The sequence below is a fragment of the Adiantum capillus-veneris genome, chromosome 30, assembly GCF_014529385.1.
Source record: "Adiantum capillus-veneris isolate H3 chromosome 30, ASM1452938v2, whole genome shotgun sequence".
NCBI classification, from domain to species: Eukaryota; Viridiplantae; Streptophyta; class Polypodiopsida; order Polypodiales; family Pteridaceae; genus Adiantum; species Adiantum capillus-veneris.
In genome coordinates this window covers 77,343,753-77,362,194 of record NC_140960.1, presented here as the reverse complement: position 1 = coordinate 77,362,194, position 18,442 = coordinate 77,343,753, and the positions used below count along the sequence as shown (strand labels likewise).

The window sequence follows — 18,442 nt, the reverse complement described above, 5'->3', positions numbered from 1 at the left end:
TTGAGAGGCCCTTGAATGATGCAAGTGCTTAAAAAACTTCTTTGAGGCACATCCCTTGTCCACAAACATTCGATGTCGAGCACAAGTTTGCCATTTATCCAATTTTCGTTTATCATTATGTTGCAGACACACCCGAGCCCAACAAAGGGCCATGGATTCAGTTTCCGGCAATAGGAGCTGTTGATACACATGCTTGACGTCCTCAACATCACCATGTAATTGAAACATGTAATGTTTGCCATAGTCCTGGATTACACTCTGCATACGCACAACGAAGCGAACCAAGGCAACATCAGGATCAAGATACATTTGGGCAACCAAAGGGGGAATAACATCATAGATCATCTCACAAAATGCTTCGTGCAAAGTTTATGCATTGTTGATGTGCGACAGACGTTTCTTAGAAAGAGGTTGATCATAATGTAGTTGCCTTAAGCGCAGTAGCATCACAACAGGAGCATGATCAGATAAAAGCAAAGAATGGTCTATGCTCATTTTGCATATAGACTCATCAAATTGTTGCATGTCGAGGACATATCACCAATCCAATCTTGCACGATATGCAGAAAAAGCATTATGTTGAAATGTTGCATTAGGATGCAAGATTGGATTGGTGTTGTTGATACACATGCTTGACGTCCTCAACATCACCATGTAATCGAAACATGTAATGTTTGCCATAGACCTGGATTATACTCTGCACACGCACAACAAAGCGAACCCAGGCAACACCAGGATCAAGATACATTTGGGCAACCAAAGGGGGAATAACATCATCGATCATCTCACAAAATGCTTCGAGCAAAATTTATGCATTGTTGATGTGCGACAGACGTTTCTTAGAAAGAGGTTGATCATAATGTAGTTGCCCTAAGCGCAGTAGCATCACAACAAGAGCATGATCAGATAAAAGCAAAGAATGTTCAATGGTCTATGCTCATTTTGCATACAACCTCATCAAATTGTTGCATGTCGAGGACATACCACCAATCCAATCTTGCACGATATGCAAAAAAAGCATTATGTTGAAATGTATACCCTGAAACATTACGATGCAAGAGGGTCCACAAGTCCAACATCCGTGTACATGCCACGAGATCTGTCCATGCCTGCAATTCTATGCTTAGCATGTGAGAATGTCCTATGGTATTATCAAATGAAACCGACGCATTGTTAAAATCACCACAAAGCAACACATTGGAAAGCCATGGATAAGAAGATATCTCACGCCACAAAAAAACTCGTTGTCCCAAGGTCGAATGCGCATAAACACCATCAAATTCATAAATATGACCATTGATCGTGTTGGATCATTATACGCCAGAATTGGCTGCAACTCATGCCTAACCATAATCAGAACACCCGAAAAGCCCAACGAGCCAGCATATGCTATCCGGTATCCCACAAAATACAAGCATTGCCCCGCATAATCATGTTGATTATGCTATTACAAAACCACACTATCTGCCTTACATGCATGTACATAGTGCCAGATTAATCTCCACTTGTCACGGTTACATAACCCGCACATTATATAAAATGCACTTTACACAACTATGCATTTAAGAGATATGTACAGAGGCAAAGTAAGGAAGGGGCTAAGTTGACGTGCCCATAAGCACATCAACAACAACAGCCCGCGACTCAACCACAGTATTCTGCATGTCTGTCTCAAAGGCAATTAAGCTTGCAAATGCTTGAGAAGTCCCATGAACCACTGCATCCCTGTAAGAGTGCACCACCTTGTTCCATGCATCCGCAAGAGTGTGATTATCACTACAAGAAAGAGGTTTTTGTCCTGCAGATTTTACCTCAGGAGGTACATAATTACGCGAAGAAAGCTGCAAACGCATCTTAACAGTCTTCTTGGGGGTTACCCAAGGAGATCCTTCCGCCGCCGAGTCCACATTTTTCCCCTTGTTTTTGGTTTCAGAAGTGGAAATCGACTTTCCTTTACCGGGAGGATTTGTATCCACAGGTAAGGCACCACGCAATGCAGAAGCTACCACAGCGGCAGATATGGGATTAGGGACTTCTCCCTCATTAGAAACCGCAAGCTGAGGGACAGCTGAAAGAGGGGGTTGCAAAATAGGCTCAGAACATTCAGATTGCATGTGTCCAAATTTCCCACAGCAAAAACATGAATTTGCACAGCTCGGATTTCACCCATTACGGAAGACTCAAGTGCCATCTGTTTTCTTCGTTTGTATCAGCTAATAAAGGGCGCACCAAAATCTGACATACGCTGAGAACCTGGCATTTATGTACGCTGAAAAACCAAAGAAACAAACACAGACAACACACATATAGGCAATACACACACACACACTTTTTTTTTTTTTTGTAAATCTGCTTTGATTAATTTACAAGTGGGAAACCTCAAAGCAAGAAAACCCACGAAAAGAAAGGGATACAAAACACGGTGCACTATGAGGCTCCGAAGGCTAGAAACAGTCAAAGTAAATCCTGTAGGTATCAAGAGTGATGTATCCAACGTCATAGGCAAAATGCAACGCTTGACCAAGAGATAATTTGAAATAGGGAAAGGGATCAACAAAAGTGCCCTGGAACATTAAGGAGTTCCTATGATGCCAGATGGCCCACATAGTCCAAAATCTGACCCAGGTGAAGAAAATCGCAAACTGAGATTGTGGTGACCGAAGCACCCCAAAAAGCCAAAATCGTTTGTGAAAAGAGCCGAAAGGAAAAAACATAGTCGAAGAGCAGTCGACACTTGCCGAATGAAGGCTCTAGAGTGACGACAACACCACAATAAGTGTGGCACTGTCTCCTCGGCTTCAAGGCATCTGGGGCAGCGGGAAGGCGCAATATGCCAAGATTGCAACACACTGCCAACAGGTAGAGCTCCCACCAAGCACCGCCACAAGAAAACACGTTCCTTCAAAGGCAGATGACTCTGCCAAATGCGAGACAATGTGTGTTGCAACCACAAGGATGACTCGAAAAGCGACCACAGCTGAGATGCAATCCAATCTAGTAGTAGCCAGATTCCAATCAGAGAAGCGAGAGTCCACATCCAGAGGAGGAATGGGTGAATGAGCAACAAGCATCCTTTGAATCTCCCGCCAGAGAGGAGAATAGTGAAGGCCCAACCAAAAGCGGGAGACGGCATCAGCGAAAGAACATAACCCGAGTCATCAACCACCTGATGCACCTGACAGATTCCTTTTTGGGAAAGAAAATACGCTTGGCGAGGAGACCGTTGAACCAAAGTCGAAGCAAAAACCCTACTCCAATGCAGACTCTCCAAGCGAAGAGAGCTACCCCCAGAGGATTGTCGACCATCCCAAGCCAAATGCGAAGTGACAACCTTTCAATCAACAATTAGAGAAGAAGTAAATGGACATCCAAGAATGTGTCCTTCAAGCTTCCCAAAAACAACATCCCAATAAATCGGTTTCCAACGACCAAAAGAAGGGGTGACAATGTGCGCACACAAATCACACACACACACCACCTCATAAATAAGGAACCAAACACACACATGCCAAGCACAATTAGACACCCTGCAAAACATACAGTACACACAAAGCAAAAAAAAAGCCACACATATGCAACAAGCACTATACAGCAAACGATTGAAAATCATTTGATGGCTATTGCTATGCAATAACCATCACACAGTTCAGGCAGCCCACTGCGCGCTTAACAGCGCTACTACTACACAGCACCACTGCACAGAGATTGCACGCTGCTAGCATAGACCTGCCTCACTGCTGCTGTACCTGATGTGACGTAGCTCCACCAGTTTCTCTCCTGTTTGCAGCGGCAATCTGCTGAAAGAGTCATTGGTCCTTAAGAGGGCATACAATGGCTCACCAACTCCTTGCCATACTAGGGATTCCATTGGTCCAGGCATATCATCAGAATTGCGGATGTTTCCCTTTTGGGGAGAAGTTACTTCCAAGCTCAGTTTGAGTACCAGGTCGATGAGGTTCTTGCAAAGAGCCTTTTCAAGTGGAGCAGGCCACATGGAATTATCTTCTTTAGATACTCCCTCTTCTTGAGTGCCAGTACCACCACCAGCATCCTCAGCCTGATTGCTTACCCACTGTTTGTACTCCCCTAATTCTGACATAGATGATCTTCCTCCAGCTGCGTCAATGACACAGCATGAGGAGGATTTTCTACTTCTTGTATCTGATAGGGTTGTATATGCTAGAAGATCATATGACTTGTGTTCTATGACATGGGTTCTATCTCTTAGATCTGTTGGGCATCAAATGTCACTGGCTATTAGTTATTTTATCTTGGGGAATATGTCCTCAAGGACTATACTAATAGACAATTCTTTTGCTTGGAAACAAAAAATGACAAGAAGAAAGAGAGAGAGGACAAAGAAAGATTTTACTAATGTCTCGTAAAGGCCAAAGGGATTTGACATATGAGACAAAATCATACACAAAGTGTCTATGTCATCCATATGTCATACGATACAACAAAAAGTGTCCACTATACTCTGGCTGTATTTCTCAAAACTAGAGTGAGCACAATTTCTTCATTACAAACACCCTTGAGGTAGTTTAAATTTTCAACAAAATCTTGACTGAAATCAAAGGGATCCACACACACAGAGGCCAAAAGGATGGGTTCACTGGTGAGGCATCCATTTCAGGGTATTTCCTACACACCTCCTATCATTCAGAAGGTCATAAAGCTTGCCACCATAAATCTCAAAAAAGCTGAGCCATAGTTGGAGTCCTTGACCCCTGTAGGCTGGATGATGCATTGTATCAAGAATATCCTGACAAGCTCGTAGAGGTAAGGGTTGCATTGTGTATGTCTTACCACTACCTGCAAATGTAATATCAAGCAATCAAGTTATACATTGTAAGAGCTATCAGTAAGATTTTCAAGTAGTTGTCCACTATTTTCAGCATCTAGACAATGTACCAGTTTGACCGTAAGCAAAACAAGTAGCTTTTGTCCGCTGGAAAATTGTGGGTATAATTGGTTCAACTGTCACTCTATAGACCTGTAAAATGTAAGATCTCATATTAAGATTTCGAAGAGATGAGCATAACCAGAATACTTGAGATGATATTGTCAAAATCAATTGGCACCTCATCATTTGAAACCTGTTCATCCAATACAGCATCAAATACAAAATCATGTTTTTCAACATATGCTGTCAGGTCCACCTGCATATCAGAAAAATTATTGAACATCTCTTAATTAATACACAGGTCCAAGAGATTGAGTGGCTCTCCCTCATCAGGCTTCACATCAAGAGTGCTTCATATGAAAGCCCTCAACACTTGCATAGAGACTTTCACTCCATTGCTGCACAACTAAATGGGGAAAACGAGCTACATAATTTTGGCTGTGAGAGAGAATATTGGCAACTTTCAACTTTCGTATGCAAGCAGGTGAAATCTTGTGTATGGAAAAAGTATGTTTACCTTCACTTTCGGTTCATGAACCGTAAGTGAGCACCCAAAGTCATCAATTGTAACAATATCCTCCTCTTTGCGAGCAATCTCCTTCTTGTTGAGCGGTCTTTTTCTTACCTAAGAGCAGTAAAACAGCCCAAAATCAACAAATTGTGCTAAGACCCTCAACATTGGGTCTTGAAAGCATGTGCTCTCACAGGGGAAAGGTAGTGAGGAGGTTAACCAGCAAATTGATATTTTATGATGATGTTGAAGAGCAAAAACATACCACAACTTTGATTCGTGCAAGACCGCTTGCACCCTCTTTTCCCGGCAGTTCTTTTTCAAAAACAGCTGCTCTCATTGGGCTACTCTCATCATGGGTCTTGTGTTTGCTGGTTTGGGGTTTATTAGTGGACCAAAAAACTTCCAAATCCTTTTCAAATCCTCTCTCTGTTATAGGTACAAAAGGAGAGGCCTGAAAAGATTCATTACCAGCTTCCTGCAAGAGAGCGATTTTTTTATAAATTTCTCACTTTCCTGAAAAAAACAAAAAATACTTGCAATATTTTGCTCATGTACAAATGCTTTCAATATAGTGAGAAATTAGTCTAATGCCTAGTTTTATAAAAAACTGAACAGCTGCTGATAAAAACCTACTCAAGGTTATGTGGCTTCAGCATAGCATGCTAAAATAACTTCAAAGCACACAATCAAGCGACTCATATTTGCCTTACAATGCAACTATACTAGTGCATTTTCTGTACCTTGTGACTTTGTAATGTCAAATATTGTAAAACATTGACCTTTCAAAACCTAAAATAAGATTTTCAATGTTTGCAATCCTTACATGTTGCAAAGAGTTCAGGTCTAATGCCCAGAAAGTGGCCATCAAGAGACAGCCAGTCAGTTGGCAACTCAAAAGGTTTAAAGCAAACTTGCAAAAAAAGTGCACGCCAACAACCACCTGGGAAAGATCCACTGCGCAGCCAGTTGTTGGGTCATCCATTTTGTCTTCACGGGCATTATTCTACTCACTTTGAGAATTAAGTGCAAATAGATAGCTACAAATAATGCAGCCTTTGGCCAAAAAATGGTTCGCTTTTCACACATGAAGTGGATTATCACAGCTCTTTTCAATCAAGAAATACAAAAACAGAATTCAACATATCCAGTGGGGCTTGGACTTTTCTCCTGTTTTTCAAAGCCCTCAATCCTAATTTGCAAAAATATGTTAAAGACTCTTGATCCTTATTCTCGTACCACCAAAGAAGGTACATCTACCTCAAATACGACCAGGCATAGCCACAAAACAGCTCTCGCTCCTAATCTGCTCCAGGGAGATTTTGGAGCCACCACCAGACAAAAGATGAAACTTCAACACAAAAGAGCATGTACTCCTTCCATTTCACCATTCTAGAAGAATCGGCTTCTATATCCCGGCATGCTGAATGTGCAAGAGGTACAAACCCCCTCTAGCTATAAAGCACAGGCCATGAGATAGTTGCAACACTTTCGAGCAAGTATCATCAATCCAACTGTTCCATGTAAGCATCAGTCATCCTTCCTTTTGGGGACATGTAGAAAACAAGGACTAGATGCAAGTTCTTGATGGATCCAAACACATCCCGACCCACCACCCGACACTAAGAGGCCACATAAGGCCTGACAGGACAACACTCATCACCTTCCAAAGAGAACACATACAAGGACATCGACCACATCCAACCATCTCCAAAAACACCTCTATGTGGCCTTATAGGACAGCATCATCATCTTCCCAAGAGAACAAATACAAGGATATCTACCACATCCAACCATCTCCAGCAACACCTCCGCCTCTAGGAACCTTGCAATTATTGCATTATGCCAATCCCAAGCCCGTTGAAGCTCTGCAAGCTTCTCAAACTCCTTGGAAGAAAGAGACTCCTATGTAGGAGCCTTTGGCCGCTCAATCTTGTGAGAGGGCACGCGTGCGGAAGAGAGAGAGAGAGAGAGAGAGAGAGAGAGAGACCACAAAACGCTGTAGGGAAGAGGGGGCCCCCCATGACTACCAAGATAGAAGACCCTGTACAATGATCAGATGATAATGAAATGTGTACCCCCCTAGCCCCATATATATGAGTGCCCAAGGTGGGCGCCCAACTCAAGTGGGCGGCCGGCCCCAAACTCGAGCGGCCAGACAAGGTACAACCTATGCTATGGGTGGCCAGCTCGGGGACAATAACCGTACAAGGAAGTGCCCTAGACCTATGTGAAGCAACAGAGTGGCGTAAATCTAACACCCCCTCTCAACATCGGATGTTGAACAAACAGCGTGAAGCCAGAGATGTGAGGCAAATGATGACGATGTCTGTTGTGATGTTTGTAGCGGTCTGGGGTGGCCCAACCTCCGAGAGATCTCCATGGTCAAGTGTAGTCACGAGCAGTGTAGCAAACTGCTGTACTCCGTTGATACAAGGTGAAGATATTGCGTGAAGGTCCCAAACTGAGTGTGAAAAGAACTCCTTGTCGTAATAGGGGTGCCAATATACCTGCAAGTGTCTTGCCCAGTAGGATTTGTGGTGTCTGTAGTCAAACTGTCTGGAGAAAATGGGGAAGCCCAAAAACCATCATGAGAATGACCAAAAGCCTGTCAATGCATGAATATGTAACCCAGTGTGGTCCGATAGCTAAGCCGTGTAAAACTCTAAGAAGGCAAGATGTAGCAATCTGCGATGTAAACGTCCTCCGAAACAAGGAAAGCCAGACTAAACAGATTGCACTATAGAAGCTACAGTAAGCTACAGCAGTCACCGATAGACCGCACGGAACGCCACTGGATGGTGTCCTGAGTCTCCTATCAGTAGGTAGGGTAATCCAAGATGAGGGGAAAGCCAAACTCAACAGTCTGCGCTGTGAAGGGCCTCCGAGAAGAGGTGTGGTCAGACCAAGCTGTCTACACCATAATCATCCTGAAGAAGTAGGGAAGCTAGACTGAACAGTCTATGCTGTGAATAATCTCTGAGAAGAGGAAAGGCCAGAGAATTTTTCTACACCATCTTGCCTATATCTCCTGCCTCCATCCTCCAGTGTCAACCAAAACAGAATCCATGCCAACAACGCCACCAAATCGCAACTCGGTGTGGCTCTCGATGTGAATGAGTTGGGAGTGGCCTACTGCCCAGGTAGGGGGATAAGTCTGTTGTAAGGTTATCGAGGGTGAGTGTAAGCGACTCTGAAGGTAGCAATCCAAATGATCAAGAGTGTAGAAGGGCAATTACACTACCATCCAAGCCAAGCTCCGGGTGACTCCCGATGTAGTCGCGGGATGCATGATCTCCTGCATCTCGCGGGTAAACTCTCCAAGAGAGTCCAAAGCACTGAAGTCCCCCTCCAATCTGTAGATCCAAGAAAATGAACCTGTCCAAGAAGAGATCCAAGATCCTCTCCCAAGTCCATGTAGGATCTCCTGTGTAAGCAAGTGATATGATGTATCGAGGTCAAGTGGTAAGTGTCTGTCCACCCAAGATGGTGGTGTCGTCTCTGGGAATGTCAAAATCCCATATGCCATGAGCATGGCCATATCTCGTGTGAACTCCTCTGAAGAGTGCATAGGTGTGTCCATAGCAAACCACAAGTCACCACCTGTACTACAGCAGTCACTGAGAGACCGCACGGACCACCACCGAATGGTGTCCTGGCAGGAGGTAACTTCATCCTCTGTGAAAAACTCAAACGATGTGGCTGCTGTCCACCCAAAAACGCAACTGTGAGGTGATGAAAACGCTGCTGCACAGTGATTTTCAGTGTGCTCGTACACTCCCGGCATGGTACGGAGCGGTGCAAGGGGTGTGGGAAGGATGGTGAATCCCTGGCACAACCCCAGGTGAGCTGAAAACAGAGAAAACAGCAAGTGTGAATGGCTTAAATCTGTAGATCTGAAGAGGAATTTGACCAGCAATGCACGAGATGCAAGGCAGTGTGTCGTAGGCAAGATCCAGGTGGGCAAAGCTGAGCGCTGCCCCATCTGCTGCAAAAACGCAGCAAGGTGTAAAAACACAAGCTGTCCAAAAACGGCGACAAAAATGTCCAGAAAGGTAGCGCTAGCAACCTGATAGGCCTGATCTGCAAAAAACGCAGGTATGGCTGAACACCCGTCGCGATGGATGTTGTCCAGGTGATGGTGCCACCCTGTTTGTGCAGAGATCACTGGATAATCTGGTGGTTATTGCAAAAAACGCTGGTTGTTTCTGATCTTGTAAGAATTCTAGGTATTAATCCTTAATTAAGTACTTAAACTCATGATTAAGACTTAAGAAACTTGAACTGAACTCAGAAACAAGACTCAGAAGACTCTATGTTTGATTGATTGAATGATTGCTTGAAACTGAGTACAATAGGCTCCTTATATAGGAGACGAAGAGACACAAATGAGAAGACACGTCTCCTGGTGAAGAGACATGACTTTAGACGTAAAGACACATCCTTTCGACGAAGAGCTGCAACCATCGAACGAAGAGTCGCACCCGTAGAGCGAAGGGGTGTGACCAGTTGTCGAAGGAGTGTGGCTTTTGGCGAAGAGGCACGTATTTTTGAGCGAAGGGTCGTGACCATCCAAGCGTAGGGGTTCTCCTTGGCATGGCACTTCGCGTATCTGCAACTAGGAGTAGATGTAATACTGCAACATAGTCACAATCGTGACATTCCCTCCCTCTTTAAATAAAACCCAAGGTAGTTATAGAAACTCCAGGAGAAGGAAATGTATTGTTGTTGTGCTTCTGCATCCAAAGCTCTCTCTGTTAAGTCCCACGCCATGGCACTGTTATTGACCATGACTATTTTGCCAAACTGAAAACTGATTATATTTGCAACTTGATAAGTGCCTTTGTCAAAGTCATTTGTAACTTCGAGCTTTGTCCAATAAAAGATTGAATCTGTATCTGCTTTATCCTTTGCACCGCTTAAGGTAAGGACTGAAGTCTTCAAGTTTGAAGAATTATCATTCACCATAGCATCTGGTATCTGTTTAGAGACAAAGATTGTATTCTGCAAGGGCGGTGATGAAGCGACTTTTTCTGCCTCGATCACAGACATAGAAGGGGTCCTGTGCTTGTCCGTTGTCACACAAGAACCGGAATCTTTTGAATCTTTAGCTGTTTCAGCGAGTATTAAGGCTTTCATTTGAGAAGGGGGAAGTCGAGGAAGTTGTTGCCTCTTAGACCTCTGAAGGATCCTCTTGCACAAGGAAAGGATCAACAAATCTTCAATAGTACCACCATCAGATAAGAAAGACTTAAATGTAGGGCATGGCTCGCGAGGGGGAACTTGTCCAGCGTCGCGGCATTTACGATCGAGTACTCGACTAGGGTCGGATATATGTGCCACTAAGTAAGCCCATCTTGATATTGCTGATGATCCTTTGGAAGATTCATATTGTTGTTTCTGTTGCTGACGATTCCAATAAGAAGTTGGTTGCTTAGAAGTGTAGCATTTCCAAGAATATTCATGCTGAGACTTTTGTTGCTGGCACGAAGGTACTTTGTGTCTAGTTGTCTCTGAGAAACGGTGAGAAAATTTGAGTTTCGAAGCCTTTGGTTTGAGTGGTTTTTCCTGGTCGAGCACTAAAGCTTCAAAAGAGGATGGCGGCGAAGTAACATGAATAGTCCAAGAAGTAGTAGTATGACTGCATGAAGAGGTTTGCGTCTGCATCTGCTCCAAGCGAGTGTGAAGTGATGCGAGGCTCGTGGAAAGTGTTGCCATCTACTCTTTAAGAAATGAAATAGAGTTCTTGCCATCTTGTGATTCGGCCATGCCAATTGCTTCGAGAGAATAATTGAACTGTGGCGTGACGATGTGTCACATACAACCTATATTCCTGCTATATGGGATTGGCCTCTGGAGCGAGTAATGGGTGTTGTGGAACCAGTTCTGAAAGAGGGCTCTCTGCTGCAGGTGCCAATGCGGGAACAAGTGCGGGTACTTGTTTTGAGAGAGGTTCCTGTTCCGGGAGAGGTTCTCGGTCTGGTTCCGGAGTGGGTGTATGGGGAGTAATGGTAACTTCGTGTGTAGGAAGAGGATTCTCCGGCAACGTTTTCTCTAGTATCTCGTCTAGCTATGAGATGTCAAGTGTAGGCATGTCGAAAGCATTGCTTGCCATGAGAAGGGTGAGAACTACGACCAAGAGCCAGCATGCGTGGAGGAGAACACTTGCGCAAATATGTAGATGAGCTGCCATTTCATTGGTGATCTTTGGTTTTTTGTAATTTCAATGCCACGTCATCGAGGGTGTCCGCCAGTCGTCTGCTGGACAGTTAATAAAGTCCAATGTGGGTGTACTTGGTATCGTTAAAAAAAAAAAGACCAGCGAAAGAAGGCAACGCTTCAGCCAGCGCTTCAGCCCAACAAATTGCGCAAAGGGACATGGCTCTCCGCGAACAGGTGCGAGCACCAGCTTATGGGGTGGTGGCTTTTCATATGAAGAGGCAGCCAGCAAATGCGTAGCGTTGCAAAAATTTAGCCCAGCGTTGCAGAATTTTCAGCCCAGCATGTGAGGGAATTCAGCAGAGGGGTACAAAGGCGAAGAGGCACACCTATATACGAAAGGGTGCCAACAAGGTGAAGAGGTACCGTCCTTTCACATGAAGAGGTGCGAGCGCCGAGCGCTAACCTGAAAGGACACCACCCGATGAAGAGGCTGGATACGTGGCACTCCCGCACACCCACATCTGCATCTCTGTCCTTTATGTATATAATTGGAACATAATAAATTTAAGTGACCTCATATTGTTGTACGTGTGTGTTCCGCCTTTCTTTTGCTTCCATGCAACTCTGGGAGAGGATAGAGTGTAACAGCAAGGGTGAGAGGCTCACAACCTTCAGGTCCCGGGAAAAAACATTTCTTTGATACCACTGTAAGGATTCTAGGTACTAATCCTTAATTAAGTACTTAAACACATGATTAAGACTTAAGAAACTTGAACTGAACTCAGAAACAAGACTCAGAAGACTCTGTGTTTGATTGATTGAATGACATCTTCTTTGATACCACTATAAGGATTCTAGGTACTAATCCTTAACTAAGTACTTAAACTCATGATTAAGACTTAAAAAACTTGAACTGAACTTAGAAACAAGACTTAGAATCCTCTGTGTTTGATTGATTGAATGACTACTTGAAAGTTGAAACTGAGTACAATAGGCTCCTTATATAGGAGACGAAGAGACACAAATGAAAAGACACGTCTCCTAGTGAAGAGACGTGACTTTAGACATAAAGACGCATCCTTTCGGCGAAGAGTTGCAACCATTGGACGAAGAGTCGCACCCGTAGAGCGAAGGGGTGTGACCAGTCGTCGAAGGAGTGTGGCTTTTGGCGAAGAGCCGAAGAGACACGTCTTTTGAGCGAAGGGTCGTGGCCATCCAAGCGGAGGGGTTCTCCTTGGCATGGCACTTCGCGTATCTGCAACTAGGAGTAGATGTAATACTGCAACAGTCACAATCGTGACAGATCTTGGGAGGAGTTCCCGATGCAATGTAGCGACTTGCAACAGGTAGAGTCTGAAGCTGCTGATACCATGTGAGTGCGCGTGCGGAAGAGTGTGTGTGTGTGTGTGTGTGTGTGTGTGTGTGTGAGAGAGAGAGAGAGAGAGAGTAGACCACAAAACGCTGGTGCAAGGAAGAGGGGGCGATCAGCCCCCCATGACTACCACAACAAAAGACCCGGTACAATGATCACATGATAATGAAAATTGAAATGTGTACCCCCTGGCCCCATATATATGAGTGCCCAAGGTGGGGGGGCCCAACTCAAGTGGGATGCCGGCCCCAAACTCGAGCGGCCGGACAAGGTACAACCTATGCTATGGGTGGCCAGCCCGGAGACACTAGCCGTACACGGTACAAGAAAGTGCCCTAGACCTATGTGAAGCAAGAGTGGTGTAAATCTAACAAATCTCGCCTTGTGCTATCAAGATAAGGTCGTAGGTGACATCCAGCTTTTGAACCTGGGAAAACACCGGTAGCGCCGAAATCTTCCTCTCAAGTAACTCCTGCAACTCCTCGCTATGAGTAGACTTTCGCAAACACTCTAAAGCGAAATCCACTATATCTTTGTAAACTTCTTCTTCAACATCCCCATCATGAGAACTCTCCGCAACATCCTTCTTCTCTGGTGCCATCGTCGAGACACTTCAAGGTTGCATAGCAATCCTTCGTAGACAGGTACAAACCATTGTAACAGGGAACGGGCGGAACGGCCCCTTGCCGTACCGAAACGGCGTTCCAACCGGCCAAATCTGTCGAAACGGGGACGAGAACGGCCAAACGTTCCGGATGCGGAACGTGATAGCGGCACGGCTACCGGAACGGAGGGAGCAAGTCAGAATGGCTCAGGGGAACGACCGGCAATTTTAAAATTTGAATTTTGAAAACAGGCACGCTGTTGAGCCCTTTCGCCAGGCCGTTTGGGGGGGGCGGTCACACTTGAGCTTAGAATAACTTGCAACACTCCCAAAGGGGGGGGGGGGGGTTCTTTTTTTCTATAAAAGCTCCCCCTCACCTCTCACACTTTCATATCTTTCACTCTCAAGCTTGAGCCTTGAAGCCACTCTCTCACCCTCCCTCTCAAGCTTGAAGGGCTTGATGGCATGCAACCTTGCATTGGCAAGGTTTATGAGGCCATGGATCGCATGGTGGAGGCCCTCCAAACACTTGAGCCAGATGCAGACAAGTTTGAGGAGATTAGCCAGCTGTTTCAGAGCAGATGGGACTCCTATGCTTCCCCTTTCCATGGTGCGGCTTTTGTGTTGGATCTAGAGTTTCAAGGTGCACGACAGGAGCATGATGGGGAGGTGACCAAGCAATGGAACGAGACCTTGAGCACGTTTCACCCTGATGGAGAAGAACGCTGCGAAAAGGATCAGCTTGCTATGTACAGGGATATGTGAGGATTATTTGGGCTTGCCGATGCCCTAGTTGATCACACCAAGATCTCCTCATTTTTGTGGTGGCCGGACTATGGCTCAGATGGGCCAAAGCTTCAGTGACTCGCTATCCGCATCCTCAGCCAAGCGGTTAGCTCCTCTTGCTTGGAGCAACTGTGGAGTGTTTACAGCCACGTTGCATCCAGGAAGAGGAACCGACTTGCCATAGAGAAAGCAAATGATCTTGTATTTGTGAGTGCAAACTTGCATATGCTTTGCAAGTCGGCATCCAAAGTATCATATCCCTTTCTAGAATGGGAGATGGAGGCAAAGGCAGAGGCTGAGATACTTGGGGAGGCAGGTGGATCTACAGAAGTTTTGCATGAGCTAGATGATGCGGACAAGCCTATTGGGGATGAGGATTGGGATGACTTCCATGATCTCCGCGCCACCACTACAAACTGGCAGGCTAGTGGCTCTTCTGGTCCTTGAGCCGTCAACCTTGGCCCTTGACATGTTTCCATTTTGGCATTTTGGCATCTATGTATTGAGCTCTTGAGTCCCTAGTGGCTAGTCTTGACTCTTGAGCCTCGACTCTTTATCTTTTCTTTGAGTTCTCAGTGCTCACCTTTTAGTAGCGCCTTGGCTGGCCTTATAAGCCACGCTTGAACGTATTGTCATGGTCTTTTTACTCCATCTTTTTGTCTATTGAGCTCTTCGATCTTTGCACTTCCTAAATAATGTTATTTGTGATGCGCTGTTTTGAGGCTAATTTCAGCGTTTTTTTTGTGGACCGTTCTGGTGTTCCCGTTCCCCTCCCCGCCTCTCCGTTCCGGAGCCCCCCGTTCCCGTTCCCGTTCCAAGTAACTTTGGTACAAACCGGGTATCAAGGTTGCAAGAAACCTCCTATCGGAAGGGATCTCCAATCTCCTTTGCAAGGGCAGGTACACTGGCTGAAATCAGTCCAAAATCAGCCCCCTCTACCGCACAAAAGTCTCTAACCGGCTGGCTGAAAATCTCCAAAGGTACTAGGCACGAACCTTTGCACTGGCATCACCTTAGATCTTCAAAACCCAACGCAGATCTTGTCCTGCTCGTTTGAAAATCAGCAACACTCAATCGAAAGTCGGCTGAAAACCGCAGGTACACATGGGTTCTTCGCGACAAAACCACGGCAAAACACCCATCAACCCCCTCCGGGTGCAAAAACAGTGGGATTGGTCACTGGACATGTTTCTGCAACGACGAAATTTTGCAAGATCTTAACCTTTTGCTGGATGAAAAAAACGCAGCTAGATCAGCCCCTCCTAATGCTCGGATCCACTAGGCATCTCTCTGATAGTAGCAAGGCTGCCCATCCAACTTACATGCCCCACGAAATCCAAAGTGGGTGAATATTGGGAAATACCAAGGATCATGGCCAACAATCAAGGTGCCATCTACAAGTAGCATTATTACTGATCATACTAGACAGTAAGGGGCACTATTATTACTGATCATACTAGACAGTAAGGGGCACTATTATTACTGATCAAGTAGCATTATTACTGATCATACTAGACAGTAAGGGGCACAAACCAAGGCCTCTAGACACTAGAAGGACCACACAAGGCCGAGGACAACCGCAAAGAAGTCCCCCTCTCCCCAAATCTAGGCAAGAAACCCAAGAGATGACCTCAGAAACTCTAATGGGGATCACATTCTCTACTATTGCACTCCTGCTGCAGCGGCACAATTTACCGTGGAATCAGCAACGAGAGACCCATTGACGCAAGGATATGCAGCTTTAGCCATGTTAGAGGGACAGTGCCATCGGCCGCACTTTTTGGAGCCCCAAACAAAGAGATTTCTATTTGACACATTGCGAGACATGAGATAGGCTACAGATGTATCCAAGAGATGAGAGTCTGATACATCATCCCATGTACGCATGGCTAAAACACCAATAGCTAATCCAGCTGCACCAACAATTCACATAGAATACATGACATAAGAAGCATTTAAATCCTCCCAGATTGGGTCCAAATTCTTGAAAGAAAAGCATGAAATACACCTAGTTGGGTAGGCTGTGTGCGCTGGTGCCATAGTGAAACACCTCTGCCACTATTGGCCAAACACTTGAAAAATGATTTCCTTGGGTGGACTTTTCTTTTTTTGGGGGGGGGAAGGGGGGATGCGCTTTCTATAGAGAATAGAAAGTGCATGTGAATATGTCCTCTTCACAAAAGACAAACTAGCTCTTTTTTGTTTTATTCTTTTGGCCTCATATGTCAAGCAACTCACAAAATAGAAGGTGGTACATGAGCAAACCTCAGATAAAAGTTCGATGTCGTCTATCGCGTGCAGGTCAAGGATTCCAGCATCAAACTCTCCACGAAATTCAGGAGATGAAAACCCACTTAAACCATTCTGCTTTCCAGATCTGTAAGCAGGAGGCGTCAAGGGTTCACTCCAAGGGTCCAAACCATTGCCAGCAGATTTGATGAGCCTCAAAAGCTTCTTTTTGTCCTCTGTAGTTTGTGCACCACCCTGCCTAGCATAATCCTGAATTAGAGAATTTTCAAGGAATGATAGGCCAGCTGTTCTCATGTCTATAGAAGATTCTATTATAATTTCATGGTTAAATAGTAATCAGGCTCTCTTTCCCAACACATTATCCCAACTTTTGGTGATAATCCACCCATTCATTAACAATCCATCCATTGAAAAAAGATGAGGAACCTTTAATGAAACTATGGGAACTACATTGCAATAATCACAATCACACCCTCATACCATTCAGCTCTAACCACCCTACATTCTTTCAGACACGTGTTTCTTCACAAACAAAAAGAAAAGAGAGAATTCATCAGAGATAGAGGAGCTTCTGAATTACCTGTATGAGTAGATTGTGTAGAAGACGAGGATCGACTGCAGGGAACGCATTTGAAGATGCCAGGTGCTGCAGGCCAGCAGATTGTAGCCATCTTGCCATTACTGCGTCGGTAGAATCATGATAGTCAAAATGCTGTGCTGGACCTGGCTGCTGTTGCTGCTGGACTTGGCTGCCCATTGATCACGATGATGAAGACAATGACAAAGAAGAAAACTATGGTGATTGGAAAACGGGTTGAATGTGTGCCTGATCGACACAGGCCTTTTGTGGGCTCCTGGATATGAAGTCTCAAATAGCAGAGCGACCAGAGCACAACAAATTCCTGTGCTGGAGAAAACGATGGAGAGAGTTACACGCTTCCACGAAAGATAAGCTGGGGCGCTCTCTCTCTCTCTCTCTCTCTCTCTCTCTCTCTCTCTCTGTGTGTGTGTGGAGAGAGAAGAGGAGGGAGGACTGCGGAAATGAGGATCGTAGTCCTTTAGCTCCTTTAGCGCGCGCGGTGTGTGTGTGTGTGAGGGAGAGATATTTGAAAATTAGTAAGCCCCCTGCCGGCCAATGTCAGAAAATCGATGGGACAGGTAGACTTGAGATTCATGAGTAACCTCAGGCACAATCAAGCTGGCCGCTGGAGCAAGGAAAAGGAAGGTGGGCACTGGGCCTTGGGGCCCCAACTTCCAAGCCTGAGAGAGAGAGATAACAGAAGGGCGAGCAATGGAGCCTCGAGGAAACGAGAAAGGCACGAAAGAAACTAGCTACCTTGCTTGTGTGTGTGTATGTGCGTGTGTGCTGTGTCGAGGCAGGATGAACAGCGCCTTTGAGGTTTTGGGGGTCCAGGACTCTAGGAGAGAGCGAGTGAACTTCGTCAGAAACAAGGCGCTCAAAATGAATGTTTTAACTGTGCGACATGTGTGTTGAAGCTGTTTTCGAATTGCCGAGGCAGCCGATTTGGCAAAGAGTGATTTGACGCTCACCTCCCTCAGGACTATATGACACAGGCATGGGGGCATGGGATCTATGGTGAGAGCATCGACCGCCGTAGATCTTGTCGGTATCGCAAAAAGTAATCTCGGGTATAAAAAGTAAGCTCAGGTACCCGAGATTACTTTTTGTACCCGAGATTACTTTTGGTCACCTTTGGTATAAGAGTAATCTCGGACCCATACCATCACAATAAACACGCGGGTGCTCGTGGTTAGGGCATGGGAGTCGCAAAGGTGAGGTCAAGGGTTCGAGGGTCGGCCGAGAAGTAATCTCTGCTGCGAAGTAATCTC

The 18,442-nt window shown here is 45.3% G+C and overlaps 1 protein-coding gene across 4 annotated transcripts in view; it reads right to left on the bottom strand.

Annotated features, from left to right (window-relative positions):
• Positions 1-18,079, bottom strand: part of LOC147418248 (kinesin-like protein KIN-13A) — a 151,305-nt gene extending 133,226 nt beyond the window's left edge. For 2 of the 4 annotated variants that reach the window (XM_086507545.1, XM_086507544.1), the window contains exons 1-7: positions 17,172-18,079; positions 16,607-16,825; positions 5,683-5,895; positions 5,424-5,531; positions 5,085-5,162; positions 4,915-4,996; positions 4,653-4,815 (exon numbers count right to left, since the gene is read on the bottom strand). In XM_086507545.1, the coding sequence (XP_086363671.1) occupies positions 4,653-4,815; positions 4,915-4,996; positions 5,085-5,162; positions 5,424-5,531; positions 5,683-5,895; positions 16,607-16,825; positions 17,172-17,348 (1,040 nt within the window). In that variant the 5' untranslated portion in view covers positions 17,349-18,079. Of the gene's footprint in view, positions 1-4,652; positions 4,816-4,914; positions 4,997-5,084; positions 5,163-5,423; positions 5,532-5,682; positions 5,896-16,606; positions 16,830-17,171 lie in introns of all 4 variants that reach the window. The other 2 variants (XM_086507543.1, XM_086507542.1) reach the window with 2 other exon arrangements.
• Positions 18,080-18,442: the final 363 nt, after the last annotated feature.